This window comes from Rhamphochromis sp. 'chilingali', assembly GCF_963969265.1.
Source record: "Rhamphochromis sp. 'chilingali' genome assembly, chromosome: 12".
Lineage (NCBI taxonomy): Eukaryota > Metazoa > Chordata > Actinopteri > Cichliformes > Cichlidae > Rhamphochromis > Rhamphochromis sp. 'chilingali'.
The window spans coordinates 33183695-33204063 of NC_137939.1; the positions used below are offsets into that span (position 1 = coordinate 33183695).

The 20369-nt window shown below is 39.2% G+C and overlaps 2 protein-coding genes across 2 annotated transcripts; both read left to right on the forward strand.

Moving 5' to 3' along the window:
• Nucleotides 1–3916: 3916 nt before the first annotated feature.
• Nucleotides 3917–16326, forward strand: LOC308407336 (scavenger receptor cysteine-rich domain-containing protein DMBT1-like; the record flags this gene model as incomplete). Its single annotated transcript, XM_080898901.1, has 11 exons — nucleotides 3917–3985; nucleotides 8263–8340; nucleotides 9138–9572; nucleotides 9880–10200; nucleotides 10359–10697; nucleotides 11642–12061; nucleotides 12380–12700; nucleotides 12859–13197; nucleotides 14142–14561; nucleotides 14878–15198; nucleotides 16082–16326. Coding segments are annotated over exons 1-11 (3279 nt in total), but the record flags the coding sequence as incomplete, so codon positions are not given.
• A 55-nt stretch (nucleotides 16327–16381) lies between these two features.
• LOC308407589 (uncharacterized protein) lies at nucleotides 16382–19031 on the forward strand. Its single transcript, XM_080899364.1, has 4 exons — nucleotides 16382–16501; nucleotides 17326–17439; nucleotides 17835–17878; nucleotides 18023–19031. Exons 1-4 carry the CDS (start codon nucleotides 16390–16392, stop codon nucleotides 18062–18064), a joined length of 312 nt encoding a protein of 103 aa, XP_080755490.1. The 5' UTR covers nucleotides 16382–16389; the 3' UTR covers nucleotides 18065–19031.
• The last annotated feature ends 1338 nt before the right edge of the window (nucleotides 19032–20369 follow it).

Genomic DNA, 20369 nt, shown 5'->3' on the forward strand with positions numbered 1-20369 from the left:
ATTCACTGACTGGAAGAAATTTGTTTAATATTTAAACCTATTTTCTGCACATTCCAGCATATAAAAAAAAAAAAATATGTATTATATATATATATATATATATATATATATATATATATATATATATATATATATATATATTGAAAGAGTGTAAACACTCTATTTGAAAGAGTGTTTACACTCACTCTTTCAAATAGATGCAAGTAAAACACAGCAGAAAATAAAGTCAAAGACTAGCAGTCCTTTTGCTCTATTTTCACCTGTAAAGCAGGGGTAGGGTAGGCGGTGGTTTACCCTGGTGCAGGTGTCAGTGGAAGAATCCGTGAGTTTCTCTGTGAGTTTCCCATTACGTCGTAGCGCACTCGGTGCTTGCTTGGAAGTTTAGGGGGGTTTTTTTTACTGTAAAAAGAAGTTTTCTTCCCACGCACAACGGATGCTAATGTTTTTGTCACTTTTTATGGAATCAAACTGAAAGTAAGGTCAGTACTTCCACGCTTTAAACGCTGAGAGTATGCATGCTCATACTCTCTCCATACTTGATATATTATCCACTGTTGATCTGCACACAGCTGTTGTCACGAATGTCGCACTCGCTTACATCACTGTCATAAGACATTCTCGCAAAAAAAATCACGGTTTTAGTAACGCAGTAACGCAGCGTTCCTACGGGAAAGTAACGGTAATCTAATTACCGTTTTTGCAATAGTAACCCCTTACTTTACTTGTTACTTGAAAAAAGTAATCGAATTACAGTAACACGTTACAAGTAACGCGTTAGACATAAATAAAGCTAAAATACAAAGGTTTGGACACCGTTTTGCATGTTTCCCTACTGTAGGGGTCTCTGCAAGCATACAGAGGGGGTACTCTGAGAGGGGACAAGATGACAACTTTGGAATTCTACTAGAAACAGTCGATCATATTTGTTTGTCAAAGCTGAATTCAGGGCAAACTACGCTAAATTAGCGTTTTTAGCTAGCAGCTACAATAAGCATAAAAGTTACCTTACGGCTATCATTTGTTAACATGACGCTTGTTCTTATACATGTAATACATTTATTACCAACCTGAGAGTTTATCCGCTGGTCATTCGACATGACGAATGACTTCTGAATGTCATGGTCCTGGGTCGTGTGACCCAGTGTGTTATGCTTAACCTATTTTGATGTTTATTGTTTGCTTAGGTTCTTTAAGGTAGTCCAGTCCTTTTTGTAATTATGTTACCCTTGCATTACGTCTCCCTTGCCCTTCGTGTGTTTATGTCTGTGTGTCTTGTACTGTCAAGTTCATGCTGTCAGTTATGTCACCTCCCCCTGTACTACGTCTCCCCGGTTCATGTCTCATGTTTCCTGTTTTACTTTGAAGGCCTGCATTCACTGTCTGTGTATTCAGCTCACTCCTCCTGTCCTGTCGTTAAGTTCATGTGTGTCAGCTGCGTTCCCATGTGTGGCCACTTCCCCTGATCATCCCTCATGTGTATTTAGTCTCTGTGTTTCTTACAGTCTGTGTCGTGTCGTCTGTGTTCCCACCCTCCGTGTTTCCATGCCTGGTCTGTTGTCTTCCAAGCCATAGCCTCACCATAGTTTGTTTCCAGTTTAGGTTTTTGTTTAGCCACGCCATCCCTGCTGTATTTGCACACCTTGTTTTCAGCCATATTAAAGGCTCGCCTTCTGTTAAAGCTCACTCCCGTCTGTTCACTTGTGTACGCACCTGGGTCCAGTACACGCATTCTCCACTCGGTCCGTCATAGCGGACCGTGACACTGAAGTCTTAATTCAGCTAAAGACGCTGTAGATTCCCGTCGGTAACACTTTCGGTCCGCTAGTAAAACGTAGTTCTATTAATCTGCGCTTGAACCGGAACCGGATGTAAGTTCCAAAAAACTGAATTTTGGAACTGAAATTGAATTGTAGAACTGAAACTGAATGGTGAGAAGTGAAACTGAAATTATTCAAGAGCTGAATTTTTAAAGGATAAAATGCAGTTTCAAAGCAAATCAATTCATTTTCAAAATATAAAATTCCATTTCAATTTAGTGATGATCATTTTCAAACCATAAATTCAATTTCAAATTAGACTAATTCAAATTCGGTTTTCAAAAGCATTTATTCAAGTTACAATTCAGATTCAGTCTGAGCAATTCAAATTCAAATTTAACTTATTCAAATTCAGTTTCTGATGGCACAGATTTCTGCCCATACCAATGTTTCTTCTTCCCCTGAAACACTTGTAATAATAACTATCATCACATTATCATTATACGAATTATCATCTGGCTTTTTTGTCTCTTAAAGTTCCTTGCAGGCTTTAGTGCCTTTCAGATTTCCATTTGTTCTTTTTACTTTTTTCCCACACAATGCTTTCATCAAAATTTTTTCAGTTATAACAAAAAAATAAATAAAAATCATAATAAAAGAGCACACTACACATTTCAAAGTCAAGTACTGAGTAGTCAAAGAGCCAGATACAAATACTGTACTTGTTTATACTGACAAAAAAAACAAAAAAGTTATAAGAAATTCATTAATGATGCTATTGTGTCTCTGTTTCTGTGTAAATCAGCGCTCCTCTGAGCCTGGCTGCTGTGGTCAGCTTGAAATCCAGTAATTTTTTCACTGGTGCATAAAAGTGTAAAGCCTTAATACCTAGTGCAGGGGTGTCTAACTCCAGTCCTCAAGGGCCGGTGTCCTGCAGGTTTTAGATCACACCACGTGTCAACACACCTGAATCAAATGATTAGTTCATTAACAGGCTTCTGGAGAACTTCAAGACATATTGAGGACGTAATTTAGCCACTCAAATCAGCTGTTTTGGATCAAAGACACATCTAAAACCTGCAGGAGACTGGCCCTTGAGGCCTGGAGCCGAACACCCCTGACGCTAGTGTGTCATATTTGATACGTGTGTTTTTGTCAGTTTTTCAGACTTCAGCATCATCAGTGGGATCCCCTCCCCTCCAAAAAACAAACAAACAAATTTAAGTAAATTGCACAATACAGTTTGCAAGTACCTTGATCTAGTGGGCTAAATATGCACATTCAGCCCGTCCTCTCCCACAGCAAGGCACATATCTACCTGCTTCTTTACACATAATATTATGCAAAATGAATTACAGAGGAAGAAGAGAGAGAATAAAAATATGTTTAGTATCTTTCATCTCATTTCATTAGTTTTATTGTTGCTGTTCACACTTATCAACTTTGATTCAATCAAAAAATCAGATCAGCTAAATTTACCATGCAATACACACAGCAGTAGTCAAAGTTCACATCTATTCCATAGATGAAAGTAAAAAGCGGAAGTGAAAAGTGTTTAATAGTTGCACACCAAACACAGAGACAAGATATTGAAAGCAGATTTACTGACTTGGTCATTGGTTCAGAAGCAGTCTCTAAGACTCATAATTTGAAGTCAGTAGGTGGCCGCAGCTTGTTTTCTTGGCACACTTTAGGTATTTGATAACTAATGAGTCGGCCTGAGAGCTCTTCCTGATCCTGTGCATCCCTTTATGTCCTCAGTTTTGAATCTTTGAATTCGACATTGGTGCAAAACTTCTCTCTGTGTGCCTGTCCACAGCTTGGTATATCTTTTAATCACTGCTGTTTTGGACAGAAAATGGACAGGAAGTGTTTTCACTGTTTGACATGTTGAAACTACAGTACTGCAAGATGATAAATTAATATTTTGCAATTCAATACAACACAAACAGCCTGTTTTCAGTAGCGACTAAATGAGGGAAAACAAAGAATATTTAAGTTTTGAGGGATAACTTGAAAAGATATAACTTTAATTCATACACAGTTATTCTTTGACAGTGCAGTTGGTAAACCCTTAAGCAGAGGGGAGGAGTCAGGAGGAGGGGGACATAAGAACAAGAGAAGTAAGAAGTTCCTGGTTTGCAAGTAAAAAAGAAAAGAAGCAACATTAACCCATCAGTGACTCAAGATGAAAGTCTATCACATTTTGATCTGCTTCATCCTCCTAAGTGAGTAAATTGTCATCTCTAATATTCAGTGTTACTTGTCTTTTCTTTTCTCATGAATTAATCCTTAAACTTTGTTAATTTTTAAACACTAACTGCTTCAGCAGTTCATGTATTCAGCCTTTCTTCATTTTATTTATTCGGCGTTGAAAATAGGTCAGCAGTGAACCACGACATACACCACTTCCAAGTACATTAAAAGTAAAAGATAACTTAATATAAATAAATATAAACCTGCCAGGAGTAAGTTCATATCATTTCTTTTAGCACAACTGCTATGTGCTACTTATGGTGTGTTCTTTCATCCCTGTTTCATCCCCAGAAATTATTTTTCAGATCGCTGGTGTTTTTCCTCCAGTATAAAAAGAAAAACTCAGAACAATTTCCACTGCTCAAAAAACTTTTAATTCGAGTATAGCATCAAGTTAATTAAAGCTCTGGCTTATTAATCTGGTTAGTTAAGTAGCAGTGGGGTATATTAATCAGTTTAAGCTGCTTTGACTTCTTCTATCTGCTGGTGCTACATACCATGCAGGGGTCTGTCCTTTCATGATGGTTCTTCTCCTTGTGCCTCTTCTCTACAGTATGAGGAGTAACGGAATACATGTACTGCCGTTACGTATTTAAAATACAAAATATGAGTAACTGTCTTCCGTTACAGTTACCATTTAGAAGGGTGGTATTCAGAATACAGTTACTTTGTTGTAATAAATGGATTACACGGCGGTCTTTTCCTGTTTCATATATTAGGCTATGCCCATTCTATTTTTGGTAATTCCACATCATTGGAAACCCAAACCAAACACGCATTAAGAGGCTCTAAGGCCTGTGTCTCAATCTGACAGCCCATGTCACCCCTACTTGCGGCCCGCATAATGACGTGAAGAAATATTTAAAAAAGTTATTCCAAAAATGATTTAATATGAAGCAATAGGCAGAGCGTTACAGGCATAGCCCTAAAGAATCTAGCTACGAGCTGGACACGGAACCAGACACGGAACTCGACGTATTAGCCAGAGGTCCCTTTATGGTTTTACGGCTTTACGGTTCGGAGCCTCAAACCTGTTTTATATAGTTTTCTATGCGAGATCGCTTCAAAAAAGTGGAGCCTTACCCAATGTCCACCCTACTGTTACTCATTTTATATTAAGATTTAAAAATTTTGTTGTCACGGCAGGGTGCGCCAGTGTGAAAATGAGACCCAAAAGTACCGTGACATTAGTTAGTATTGATATGGCGAATAACCTTAAGTAATAGTAATAAATCACCCTGCAATAATACATTTGTGTAATTGTAAAAAGCATGATAATATATGAACTAATCCAAAGTATTCAGAATACGTTACTCTCATTGAGTAACGTAACGGAATACGTTACAAAATACATTTTGGGGCATGTATTCTGTAATCTGTAGTGGAATACATTTTAAAAGTAACCTTCCCAACACTGCTGAGGTATTCATTAAGCACAAGGTTGGTTATGGCCATCTTCCTGATGTTCTCGTGGATATTTGTTGTCTTATCCTGAACAGCGGTTCTGACACTCACCAGTCCTTGGCCTCCTTCCTTCCGTCTTGGGGTGAAACTGTCATGATCCTGGGTCTTTTGACCCAGCGTTTTAAGTTTGAGTTTATTTTGTTCATTAGGTTATCTAAGTTCATTTGGTTATTAGACTCCTTGTGTTTTCTTCCCCTGTATTTAAGTTTCCCCTCAACCTTCGTGTTTCATGCTGCGTGTCTTATGTTATCAAGTTTGTATTATCATGTCTGTCTCATGTTTCCTGTTTTATTTTGAAGGAGTCGTGTGTTCTTTGTTCATTGTATTTAGTTTCACTTCCCTTGTCCTGTCATTAGGCTCATGTCAGTCAGCTGTTCCTCCATGTGTTCCCACTTCCCCTAATCACCTGCTGTGTATTTAAGTCCTCTGTTTTCAGTGTGTGATTGTCAGGTTGTCTGTTGTCCACGCCATGTTTCCTATGCCATGCCATGCTTCCAAGTTTCTTGTCTAGGTTTTTCTTATTGTTTGTTTAGATTCCCCAGTTTAGGTTTGTGTTAATTTTGCTTCAGTTTGCCTTGCCCTTTGTTTGTACCTTTTCTACCAGCCATATTAAACGGCTCGCCTTTTGTTAACATTTCAAGTTCTGTTCCCTGTTCCTTGGAGTCTGCGTTTTGGGTCCTTTTCTCAATTCATACAGTCTGCCCTTGCCAGACTGTGACAGAAACCCTCCATCCATGATCTAGAACCTTTCTTATCTTGATGTCAGTGGCTTCTATCTCCTCCTTTGGCCAGATTGTTATCCTAGCAGGGTATGTGGTCACGGGCAGGATATAGGTATTGATTGCCCGAATCTTGTTCTTTCTATTACAGCTGACTTCTCAGGACTTGCCTGACCCTCCGCAGGTATTTGGTGGTTGCAGCTTACCTGCGGCCTCTTTGTGGTTCCTATTTTCCTGTGGGGATTCCTAGATACATGTTGCCAATGTTACCATCTAGTAGTACAATCCCCTCAGTTCTGACTACCTTACAACTACACTTCTCCAATCCGAATTGCATTCCAATTTCGTTGCTGTGTATCCTGGTGGTGCTCTGTCTACCAGTAGCTGGTGCTTTGCTCCTCTGGTATTCTTCCCAATTCCTTTATGTGTCTTTTTGAGGAATGTGCCTGTTCATCTTAGCCGCTGTGATGCCTGACAGGAGCTTCCATCTGGTACTGAGGCAGGTTCTGGCGGACCCTTGGGGATCAAGACTGTCAGGCCTTCAGTTAGCCATTCTTGGTGTCTCTTATTAACTAGCAGCTGGTTCATTTGTACTGCGAGACGCTCATGGAGTGCAAGCAGATTCTTCAGCCAGTAATTGTGAATCATGTCGGGGCCTGGTGATGTCCAATTCTTCATTCTGGAGACACTTTCTTGGATGTCTGCCAATGTGATGGTTACTGGACCATGCTCGGGTCCAGTAATGGCAGTGCTCATGAGCTTTGCAGTTATGTGTTGTGCGCTTATCACATATGCACCTCCAGTATTGCTATGTCTCTAGCCTTGGTGGTGTTGTTCTTATATTCCCGTGCCACTACGACTACACCTTGGATGGTTCTGTGGAGAACAACTGGTTTATTCTCCTGCCTTCTGTTTTTCTGGTATACCTCTTTGCTCGGCAGTTTCACAGCGTGCTGTACTTGTTAGGCACCTTCTTCATTCTACCTTTCTGCAGTCTAGTCTCCTTCTCCATGGAGGGTACTGCTCCTTGTGGCTGATCACTCACTGATCACTGCTGCTTTGGTCAACTGGTTAGTCTTGGTAATTGTGGCAGCGCTGCATTCACATCATCTAGTAGATCCTCAGGGGGTACTTCACGTAGCCTTGGTAATAGGCTACGGAGGGTCCAGGTTTCAAGTTTTGCCATGATGCCATCTTTCAGGTCAGTTCCTCTCACAATGCGTCGTCTTCCATCGCACTTGGGGCTTGGTACCCAAACTCGGGTGGGGGTGATGATGATATCTCCTCCCTGACCTGTCATCCTGGTGCCGCTTGCCGTAGCATTGTGTTGTACCTCATCAATCTCTAGCCATGAGAGCAGTACCTTCTTCCGAATTTTAGAACACTGAGCTACTAGTTGTTTCATCATCAATCTGGATGCTGGGTATTGAAGATTCCATAGGTCCCTTGTCCTATTCATGTAACCCCTTCTGCTGGGGTTATTTGCGCAGTAGCATTCCAACAGCGCCCAATTTTCATCTCTTGCGCACTTATACCATCTTCTTCTAGTAGCCCACTTCTCATCAGTGTGTCCTGGTTACTCTGTCTCTCGCTCATTCTTGGTTAGCATGCGGGGGTCTAGCCTAGGGACGCTTACAGGATACAGTAGCCCACGACTCCCATTCCAAAGGCATGTAGTCTTACCACTACACTATCCAGCTGCAACACAACAAAAATAAATAAATAAATAAATACCCAATTTCAAATGTTTAAACAAGTTCAAAAGCCTAATTTAACAAGTGTAGAAAAAGCTGAAGAAGATGTCATCACAAACAAACTCAAATCCTAATTTCTTCTTCACAACCTTTTAACATAATCATTATCAGTAGATGGTTTGTGTAGGGAAGGATCACAAAGTTTTGATTTTTGCAAATTCAAATAATTAAGTGAAAATATAGCAAGTTTAACAACTAATTTTAAAACTTTATCACAATAAAATAAAGTAAATATTCAATTAAAGTATAAATATTATATTTTAATGTGTATTTAACAGGACAGTAACTACTGATTGCTTATCTTTTTAACAGATCTTCAGGATGGAATCACTTGTCTTGCCAATCCAGAAACTCCCAACCATACAGAAATGGATGGACGAAACACCACAGGTGGATATTGGGCTGTAGCACAGAACTCAGGGCCCAATATACAAGCATTCCCTGAGTGCCCATTCCTTTCTTTATTGATATCTTTTATGCATCTTCTGCTTTTGGGGGAATGGGTAAAATTCACTTCCTCTTGTTTGTGTTCATTATTATTATTATTATTATTATTATTATTATTATTATTATTATTATTATTATTATTATTATTATTATGATATTTGGCTGAATTTTAGCAATTTTCTGGTACTTTACTTTTACAGATTTCTACTTGAGATTTTATAAAATGATCTGCGGTCAGTTCAACACCTTGGAAAATTTAAATTGTTCATCTTACGATTTTTAATTTATTTATTTATTTTTTGCCAGAAAACCTTGGAATCTATGTTGTTAAATCTGTCCCAGGCTTCACACACTCTTGTACTCCAAATTGCCACCAATGCACCATCATAATGTGAAAGTGCGTGATAGTCAGAAATGTGCTTAAAGCAAAGAATAAAAGTGAGATGTATAAACTCAAACAGGTGTGGATCCTATGCTCCAGTATTTTGCAAAATGTGCAGTCCTTGGAAAGGCAATTGCTGCAATTGCTATTTTGGTGATATTCGGTGCGTAATTTGATAATTCATACAACCAATATCATGCTTGCAAGAGGCAAAGCATGACATAAACGCTATGGACCAGAGTGTCTATTACTGCGTAATACTGGTCAAAATAAAATAAACTGTTTATAAAAAATATGGTTCAAGCATCATTGCTGAAATACTATTATTTATTTGTATTTCTTTTTTAATGTCAAACAGAAGTGAACTCAACAGATCTGGGCTTTGGTTTATCCACAACTACTTCAAGAACACAGACCTCTCCATCTGTTCCGGTTAATGTCACTGGTTCAACAGCAGTGGACAACAGCACAGGAGTTGAGGGGGAGGTCCGCCTGGTAAATAGGGGTTACGGCTCCTGCTCTGGCAGGGTCGAGATCTTCCACAGTGGGCAGTGGGGGACAGTGTGTGATGATTCCTGGGGCCTGGAGGATGCTCGGGTGGTATGTAGGCAGCTGGGCTGTGGTAGGGTCCTGTCCATACCAACTAATGCACAAATTGGACAAGGCACAGGAACCATCTGGATGGATGAGGTGTCATGCACAGGGAGGGAATCCAAGCTTTCTGAGTGTCGCCACTCAGGGTTTGGATCTCACGACTGCCGCCACAGTGAAGATACTGGTGTCATCTGTCAAGGTAAATTTGAGAAGGTGGCAAGCCTGAGGTTCCACCTGTTTGACTGTATGTCCCTGATATAATTTCAACTGGTCACTGGTTTTCAGTGACCAACTATTATACAATTATTTTTACTTTACACTACAATATTTTACCTACAGGCTCTTTGACATTGAATACTACCATTTTGTTAAACATTCAAGTGGAAGGAAAGTATAGTTTAAACTGGGTAGTTTGCAGTGTTGTTTTACAGTATACAGTGCCTTATCACAAAAATTATTATTGAGTCCCGGATTTTATATTTTGTATGTATTTCTTTTTAACACAGAAATTCAAGAAAATGTTCGCTTGGTTAATGGAGGAAACGGCTCCTGCTCTGGCAGGGTGGAGATCTTCCACAGTGGGCAATGGGGGACAGTATGTGATGATTCTTGGGGCCAGGAGGATGCTCAGGTTGTATGTAGGCAGCTGGGCTGTGGTAGGGTCCTCTCTGCACCAACTAAAGCACGATTTGGGCAAGGCACAGGGCCCATCTGGATGGATGAGGTTGGATGCACAGGCCGGGAATCCAACCTGTTTGAGTGTCGACACTCAGGGTTAGGATCTCACGACTGCAGCCACAGTGAAGATGCCGGTGTCATCTGTCAAGGTAAATTTGAGAAGTAGGATTCACTTAGGTGTCCACCTGTTGGACCTTTTGTCCCCGATAAAATTTTAACTGAGAGGTTTTAAGCCAAAAACAATTACTGTAAAAAAAAAAAAGTGTTTTGTTGACACTAAATTTTGTTAATGTCACTGGTTCAACAGCAGTGGACAACAGCACAGCAGTTGAGGGGGAGGTCCGCCTGGTAAATGGCATTTATGGCTCCTGCTCTGGCAGGGTGGAGATCTTCCACAGAGGCCAGTGGGGGACAGTGTGTGATGATTCTTGGGGCCAGGAGGATGCTCAGGTGGTATGTAGGCAGCTGGGCTGTGGTAGGGTCCTCTCAGCACCAACTAAAGCACGATTTGGACAAGGCACAGGGCCCATCTGGATGGATGATGTGCATTGCACAGGCTGGGAATCCAACCTGTTTGAGTGTCGACAGTCAGGGTTAGGATCTCATGACTGCAGCCACAGTGAAGACGCCGGTGTCATATGTCAAGGTAAATTTGAGAAGGTGGCATCACGGAGGTTACAGTTTTTTTACTCTGTGTCTATGCTGTAAAGTTTATTATACAATAATAGAAATATTATGTTTTATTTACTTCAAACTGTGCTACCCACAGGTTTTGTTATATTAAATATTTTGTCATTAAACATCAATATTTGTCAATCGTTAGAGCGCCACCTAGATGTAAGAGAACATATCATGTTATATACTTTAGCATACTCCTCAGAAGCTGACTACATCCATCTCAAATGTTGTCAGAAAAATGATCTTAAGCTTTTTTCTGAATGCAAAAATTATGGGTGTTCATATAATGATGTCCTCTAGTGGCAGACAATTCACCACAAAACATGAAGTTATTGTTAAGAGAGAAGGAAAACTTGAATATTCATAAAACTTGGTTGAAGCGTCCATGATTCTGTTGGTTCTCCTGAAATATTTCATTGAAACAACCCAATCACTGCATTTTAGTTATAGTCATGAAATTCAGAGGCCTCGTTGATTATTGAAAAAGAAAAAAAAAAAATTTTTGTACAATAACGTAGACCCAAGAGGATGTACGCCATTATTAATTTAAGTTGATATTATACTGGTGGTTCCATCACTGCCTCTTTCATTAACAAATTCCCGCTGAATATTTAAAAAGATTAAGATAATCTTTAAATCGTTTCATCTACAGACTTTTTATTTGAGTTATTGTTGTGGGGGTTTCTCTGTGAAAGTACAACAAACACAAATCCTTGTGTTTTACCATAGCACATAAAACTGTTGAAACTCAAATGTGTAATCTCAATGTTGTCTTCAAATTGATTCATTTTAAATTTTAATACACACTAACAAATTAATTTAAAAAAATATTGTCCTTAAACTGTTTTTAACAACATTCCTTCAGCACAGCTGCACTATTATTACTTATTTGTATTTTTTAATTGCAAACAGACCCTGGATTTCCTTATTCCACACCTGCGTCAAGAACACAGACCTCTCCAGCTTTTCGGGTTAATGTCACTGGTTCAACAGCAGTGGACAACAGCACAGGAGTTGAGGGGGAGGTCCGCCTGGTAAATAGCATTCATGGCTCCTGCTCTGGCAGGGTGGAGATCTTCCACAGAGGCCAGTGGGGGACAGTGTGTGATGATTCTTGGGGCCAGGAGGATGCTCAGGTGGTATGTAGGCAGCTGGGCTGTGGTAGGGTCATCTCTGCATCAACTAATGCACGATTTGGTGCAGGCACAGGGCGCATATGGATGGATGATGTGCATTGCACAGGCAGGGAATCCAACCTATTTGAGTGTCGACACTCAGGGTTAGGATCTCACAACTGTGGCCACAATGAAGACGCCGGTGTCATCTGTGAAGGTAAATTTGAGAAGTAGGATTCACTTAGGTGTCCACCTGTTGGACCTTTGGTCCCCCATAAAATTTTAACTGAGAGGTTTTAAGCCACAAACAATTACTGTAAAAAAAAAAAAGTGTTTTGTTGACACTAAATTTTGTTACCTACAGGCTCTTTGACATTAAATACTTCCATTCTGTTAAACATTTAAAAATGAAGGAAAGTGTTAGTTAAACTGGGTGAATTGCAATGTTGATCTGCAGTTTACAGTGAATCATCCCAAAATAATTATTGAGTCCTTGCATTTCTTTATTTTTTGTATGTAATCCCTTTTATCACAGAAACTCAAGGGAATGTTCGCTTGGTTAATGGCAATTATGGCTCCTGCTCTGGCAGGGTGGAGATCCTCCACAGTGGCCAGTGGGGGACAGTGTGTGATGATTCTTGGGGCCAGGAGGATGCTCAGGTTGTATGTAGGCAGCTGGGCTGTGGTAGGGTCCTCTCTGCACCAACTAAAGCACGATTTGGGCAAGGCACAGGGCCCATCTGGATGGATGAGGTTGGATGCACAGGCCGGGAATCCAACCTGTTTGAGTGTCGACACTCAGGGTTAGGATCTCACGACTGCAGCCACAGTGAAGATGCCGGTGTCATCTGTCAAGGTAAATTTGAGAAGTAGGATTCACTTAGGTGTCCACCTGTTGGACCTTTTGTCCCCGATAAAATTTTAACTGAGAGGTTTTAAGCCAAAAACAATTACTGTAAAAAAAAAAAAGTGTTTTGTTGACACTAAATTTTGTTAATGTCACTGGTTCAACAGCAGTGGACAACAGCACAGCAGTTGAGGGGGAGGTCCGCCTGGTAAATGGCATTTATGGCTCCTGCTCTGGCAGGGTGGAGATCTTCCACAGAGGCCAGTGGGGGACAGTGTGTGATGATTCTTGGGGCCAGGAGGATGCTCAGGTGGTATGTAGGCAGCTGGGCTGTGGTAGGGTCCTCTCAGCACCAACTAAAGCACGATTTGGACAAGGCACAGGGCCCATCTGGATGGATGATGTGCATTGCACAGGCTGGGAATCCAACCTGTTTGAGTGTCGACAGTCAGGGTTAGGATCTCATGACTGCAGCCACAGTGAAGACGCCGGTGTCATCTGTCAAGGTAAATTTGAGAAGGTGGCATCACGGAGGTTACAGTTTTTTTACTCTGTGTCTATGCTGTAAAGTTTATTATACAATAATAGAAATATTATGTTTTGTTTACTTCAAACTGTGCTACCCACAGGTTTTGTTATATTAAATATTTTGTCATTAAACATCAATATTTGTCAATCGTTAGAGCGCCACCTAGATGTAAGAGAACATATCATGTTATATACTTTAGCATACTCCTCAGAAGCTGACTACATCCATCTCAAATGTTGTCAGAAAAATGATCTTAAGCTTTTTTCTGAATGCAAAAATTATGGGTGTTCATATAATGATGTCCTCTAGTGGCAGACAATTCACCACAAAACATGAAGTTATTGTTAAGAGAGAAGGAAAACTTGAATATTCATAAAACTTGGTTGAAGCGTCCATGATTCTGTTGGTTCTCCTGAAATATTTCATTGAAACAACCCAATCACTGCATTTTAGTTATAGTCATGAAATTCAGAGGCCTCGTTGATTATTGAAAAAGAAAAAAAAAATTTTTTTGTACAATAACGTAGACCCAAGAGGATGTACGCCATTATTAATTTAAGTTGATATTATACTGGTGGTTCCATCACTGCCTCTTTCATTAACAAATTCCCGCTGAATATTTAAAAAGATTAAGATAATCTTTAAATCGTTTCATCTACAGACTTTTTATTTGAGTTATTGTTGTGGGGGTTTCTCTGTGAAAGTACAACAAACACAAATCCTTGTGTTTTACCATAGCACATAAAACTGTTGAAACTCAAATGTGTAATCTCAATGTTGTCTTCAAATTGATTCATTTTAAATTTTAATACACACTAACAAATTAATTTTAAAAAATATTGTCCTTAAACTGTTTTTAACAACATTCCTTCAGCACAGCTGCACTATTATTACTTATTTGTATTTTTTAATTGCAAACAGACCCTGGATTTCCTTATTCCACACCTGCGTCAAGAACACAGACCTCTCCAGCTTTTCGGGTTAATGTCACTGGTTCAACAGCAGTGGACAACAGCACAGGAGTTGAGGGGGAGGTCCGCCTGGTAAATAGCATTCATGGCTCCTGCTCTGGCAGGGTGGAGATCTTCCACAGAGGCCAGTGGGGGACAGTGTGTGATGATTCTTGGGGCCAGGAAGATGCTCAGGTGGTATGTAGGCAGCTGGGCTGTGGTAGGGTCCTCTCTGCATCAACTAATGCACGATTTGGTGCAGGCACAGGGCGCATATGGATGGATGATGTGCATTGCACAGGCTGGGAATCCAACCTGTTTGAGTGTCGACACTCAGGGTTAGGATCTCACAACTGTGGCCACAATGAAGACGCCGGTGTCATCTGTCAAGGTAAATTTGAGAAGTAGGATTCACTTAGGTGTCCACCTGTTGGACCTTTTGTCCCCGATAAAATTTTAACTGAGAGGTTTTAAGCCACAAACAATTACTGTAAAAAAAATAGTGTTTTGTTGACACTAAATTTTGTTACCTACAGGCTCTTTGACATTAAATACTTCCATTCTGTTAAACATTTAAAAATGAAGGAAAGTGTTGGTTAAACTGGGTGAATTGCAATGTTGATCTGCAGTTTACAGTGAATCATCCCAAAATAATTATTGAGTCCTTGCATTTCTTTATTTTTTGTATGTATTTCTTTTTAACACAGAAATTCAGGTAAATGTTCGCTTGGTTAATGGAGGACATGGCTCCTGCTCTGGCAGGGTGGAGATCCTCCACAGAGGCCAGTGGGGGACAGTGTGTGATGATTCTTGGGGCCTGGAGGATGCTCAGGTGGTATGTAGGCAGCTGGGCTGTGGTAGGGTCCTCTCTGCACCAACTAAAGCACGATTTGGTGCAGGCACAGGGCCCATCTGGATGGATGAGGTTGGATGCACAGGCAGGGAATCCAACCTGTTTGAGTGTCGACACTCAGGGTTAGGATCTCATGACTGCAGCCACAGTGAAGACGCTGGTGTCATCTGTCAAGGTAAATTTGAGAAGGTGGCATCACTGAGGTTACATTTTTTTACTCTGTGTCTATGCTGTAAAGTTTATTATACAATAATATAAATACTATGTTTTGTTTACTTCAAACTGTGCTACCCACAGGTTTTGTAATATTAAATATTTTGTCATTAAACATCAATATTTGTCAATCGTTAGAGCGCCACCTAGATGTAAGAGAACATATCATGTTATATACTTTAGCATACTCCTCCTCAGAAGCTGACTACATCCATCTCAAATGTGGTCAGAAAAATTACCTTGATTTCATTTGAATGCAAAAAATAAGGGTTTTCATATAATCATGTCCTCTTGTGGCAGACAATTCACCATGAAACATGAAGCTATTTTTAAGGGAGAAGGAATATTCATAAAACTCTGTTGAAACTTCCATGATTCTGTTGGTTCTCCTGAAATATTTCATTGAAACAACCCAATCACTGCATTTTAGTTAAAGTCATGAAATGTAGATGCATCATTTATTATTGAAAAACAAAAAAAATACTTCTTTGGCAGGACGTCCACCTATTAATTTAAGTTGATATTATACTGATGTTTCCATTATTGTCTCTTCAATTAAGAAAATCCTGCAGAACATTTAATGAAATCAAGATAATCTTTCATTCGTTTCATCTACAGACTTTTTATTTGAGACTTTTTATTTGAGCAGTACAGCAAATGTCTTTACTTTGAAACACCACATAAAACTGTTAAAACTCAAATGTGTAATGTCAAATTTGTCTCTGAATTGATACATTTTAAGTATGAATACACGCTAACAAATTAATTTTTAAAATGTTGTTCTCAAACTGTTTCACAGCTCTACAATTATTATTTACTTGTATTTCTTTTTTAATTGCAAACAGACCCTGGATTTCCTTATTCCACACCTGCTTCAAGAACACAGACCTCTCCAGCTTTTCCGGTTAATGTCACCGGTTCAACAGCAGTGGACAACAGCACAGGAGTTGAGGGGGAGGTCCGCCTGGTAAATAGGGGTTACGACTCCTGCTCTGGCAGGGTGGAGATCTTCCACAGTGGGCAGTGGGGGACAGTGTGTGATGATTCTTGGGGCCTGGAGGATGCTCAGGTGGTATGTAGGCAGCTGGGCTGTGGTAGGGTCCTCTCCATGCCAACTAATACACAATTTGGTGCTGGCACAGGGCCCATCTGGATGGATGATGTAGCATGCACGGGAAGAGAAGCCAACTTGCCTGAGTGCCACCACTCAGGGTATGGATCTCACGACTGCAGCCACAAAGAAGATGCTGGTGTCATCTGTGAAGGTAAATTTGAGCAGCTGGAGAGTTTATTTTACCAATATGGAAATATTATGTTTGATCTACATTAACCTCCTAAGACCCGAACTCTTCCACAGCATGCATTTTTAATTTCTCTTTGATATTTAGGCATATCGGGGCCCGATGAATGCAAAAATAAAGAATTAGCAGATTTTTATTATTTTTTTTACCTTATTTTTGTTTTTAAGAAAAGTAAGAGCCATATCTGAGGATATTCGTTTGAAATGTTGATAGAATACTAGCAGTATAATGTCCTTGTTCGTGGATATGTAAATGGCCCTTGCAGAGCAAAATTTAGTATTTTGGTCTAAATAACCCAAAAAGTGATGTTCGCATATGTGGACGCCAGGTCCTAGGAGGTTAAAGGTTTATCTACAAGTTTTATTGCATTAAATGTTTTTTCTTTCACAGCTCTTTTGTTCCTGCTTCTTTTACTGTTGTTATTTATATAAATTAATCTTGAGATGAAATTTACATCTCAGCTGCGATTTACTCCTTTCAGGTTATTTTCAGCTCACTTTTCATTGAATCGTATCAGCTCCCCATCCCCAACATCAGTTTTAATGAGACTACTGAATTTAAGGTTATGGCTCTCTTCTCACTAAGCGAGTTTAGTCTGCAGAGTAGATTTCTTAAAAACAGTAATTAATTAAAATGCTACATTTTAATATGTAGTTGCTCTTTATAAGAAAACATCTCATATTCAAAATCTTTCTGCCATTTTCAAAATTTATATTGATGTTTTTTCTATGTAATTTTAACCAATAACTTTTATAAGTGACGTTATTTAATTGTCCCATTTTTTTCAGTCTCTCATACAGGTTTCTCTCCGCTTTTGGTTATTGTATCTGTGGTAGTGGCAGTTCTTCTGTTACTTCTTGTTCTTTTGCTCATCTACAAAAAGACGGCAACGGGCTATCGTGGTGAGTTCTGATCCAGCCTTATATGCTTTTTTAAAGAATTATTAATCAAAAGGATTTTATGTGGCTCCACAGTGTAGTGGTTTACACCATTGTTCAGCAAGGGAAAGGTTACTACTTCAACTCCAGCCGGAGTCACAAATCATTCTTGGGATTGTGTTGGGAATGGCATCTAGTGTAAAAACTGACAAATTAAACATGTGCAGCTTCCTGTTGTTGTGGCCCCTTCTGAACAAGAGGTCAGACAAAAGTAGTATTTCTTTTTTTAATTAAGTATTCTCGTGGAATCGTTTGACTGCTAACCTGCCCCACTTCTTTTCCAACAGGATAAGATCCGACCTAACACCACAAAAATGAGCAAAGCTATAACATAACACGTCTTTGTCTCTTTTCTATAGGTTTCTCTAGGTATAGAAGAAACTCAACCCAAAGCCAAACTGAGGTGATTCATTTATATTTGTTTAATTTCACTGTCATTTGTAGGCTCTTTATGCTGCACTGTGAAGAAATTAACACATTTCACTGGTTCATAAAAGGTTCAGAATTCTGAATTTTGTTGTTTTTTGCTTGTTTGTTTTTTCCCCAGATTGCTCTTACTGAAAAATATTCTACAGTCCTCCACACGTAAAGTCTCGACCAACTAGAGCGTTGATCCAGCCAGCAGGAACCAGGACCAAACCTACTGGACTCTACTGTCACACACACTAAATAGCAAATTATCATACATTCCTTCCGATGAATAGAAATGTGTTTGGGGGTTTGATGTCTTATCTAGAACCATGGTCAATTGTTCTGTAAGAACTAACCATGTCACTTCCCTTGCCCTTACTAGGCCAGACCAGTAACACTGACACTGGCCAGTCAGGCACATAAAACATACATAAAAGCAAGGATGAGTTGACTCAGAATCCATTTGTTAGGCTTGTCATTGTTATCCTCTCCACAGCATTAATAATGGCCATCAACAGTGGCCTGCGCAGAAACGAACATGGATGGATGGCTACAATAAGAGATACGAATAAACTTTATTATCCCACATGTGAAATTTAATTTGTACAAATAGTGCTGTGCATAGAAGTATTCACACAATAAAGCCAGCACCAAAATTCAATTAATAAATATGTTAATAATTCATTCATTCATTCATTCATTCATCACTGATAGTTTCCCATAATTAAACTCCAGGAAACATTTAAGTACAGGATGATGTGGCTCCAGAGCTTTCAAAGTGCACTGAGTCCTTATGTGCAAAAGATGCTGGGATTGATGAGAGCTTTTAGCAGTTTGTTTTACAGTCCCTGAGGGTAAAAACTCAAGCTCTGAAAAAACTGGATAAGGGATGAATCATTAAAACTTTTAGGAGCCTGATAAACAACAATTTTGTAATATTTTGTTTGGTGAGACTAGTGCTCTTTGTTTCCTATCATTGTCATAGCACTTTTGACTTTACTGTAAGTAAGCCACACCAACTGCTATCCCATATCTAATCAAACTTTCAAGCATTGTATTATAAAAAAAATCCTTAGATCTCACTTCAAACATTTTTAGGCCGTTGAAGAAAATTGAATCCGAGCTTATTTGTCAGTAAAAAAATAAATCTACATGTACTTCCCATATTCCCTTAGGGTGAAATGTTATTTCTTTAGTTTTATCAGTGTTCAAAATAAAACGATGATGATGACACCACTGCTGATGCACAGTCATTTGCGTGCAGAAGACTTAAAATAGTTTTATCATCAGAGAATTTGACAGCCAACTATTAGTGCAGTTATCACTATAGTGATTAGCATGCATGGTGAAAAGGAGAGGGGGAAGTCACAAAAATTGAATCATTTAACTTGTTGTCACCTGCTAGTCAAGAGGGATAAAAAACATTTGATAATTAAGGCACATTTAAGAGTTTTGGGCCTGCAGGTATGGACGAACAATCAAATGCAGAACTAAAATCAACAAATAGAATCTGATCATAGGCTTTTGGATCTTCTGAATGCTTCCTTTATTAAATGAATGATATTTATCATAGCATCCTTCACTGTTTACAAACTGATGCGGGTCTAGACTTGAAGATATCTTTGGTTTGATCATATTCAAAATAATTTTCTTAAAACACTTCATCACTACACATGTTAGTGGCAACATCCCTGAAGTCCTTGTTCTCAATAGGATGTGTTACAGACATGTTACCTCTGGTGTAAGAATGATTTTAGATATTCACCATAACTTGCAAACTGTGTGACGTTTGGGAAAAAAGGGCACCATGCATCGGTTAATTCACCGAGCAGCGTTTCAATAAAGAAGCAGACATCAGTCACAAACATTTCTGAGAACCAACTGAAATGGCTTCAAATTAATTTTCACACTATCAGAATCACCAAGTAAGTCTCTACTTTTTATTGATGCAATCTCTAACTTTTTTAGTGACGTGGTTTAATATTTGGGAAATTAATAGCCTCTTTTTTCAGGATTATATTGTTCTTACAACAATTTATATAGTCTATTGTTGGATCTGTAGCCTCATCTAACACCATACTATAGAATAAACTCCAGTATGTGCATATGAAACAACCCATCAAAGTCCCTGCACTGTCCTGAGTCCATACAACACTGCAACACAGTTGTATTTTAGCACAGATTTATACAGCATACCTGCTCCTCAACATATGAACATAAGAAAGGCCAGTGGTAGACTCTCTCTCTACCACCCTTCATTCTTATTGTGAGTATAATTCATTTGCCAAAAAGAGATAAAATACACAGCTTACTAATTATACTTTATTCTTGAAAATGCTTCATGCTAGTCATACAATAATATAATTAAAGAAAATTAACCTGTCGTGGTGAAAGTAATGATAACTTAAAGACTATACTAAAAAGAGAAAGGTTCTTCACCCTCCATACACATGAAGCTTTCTTCAGTACAGCCTTATAAGCAG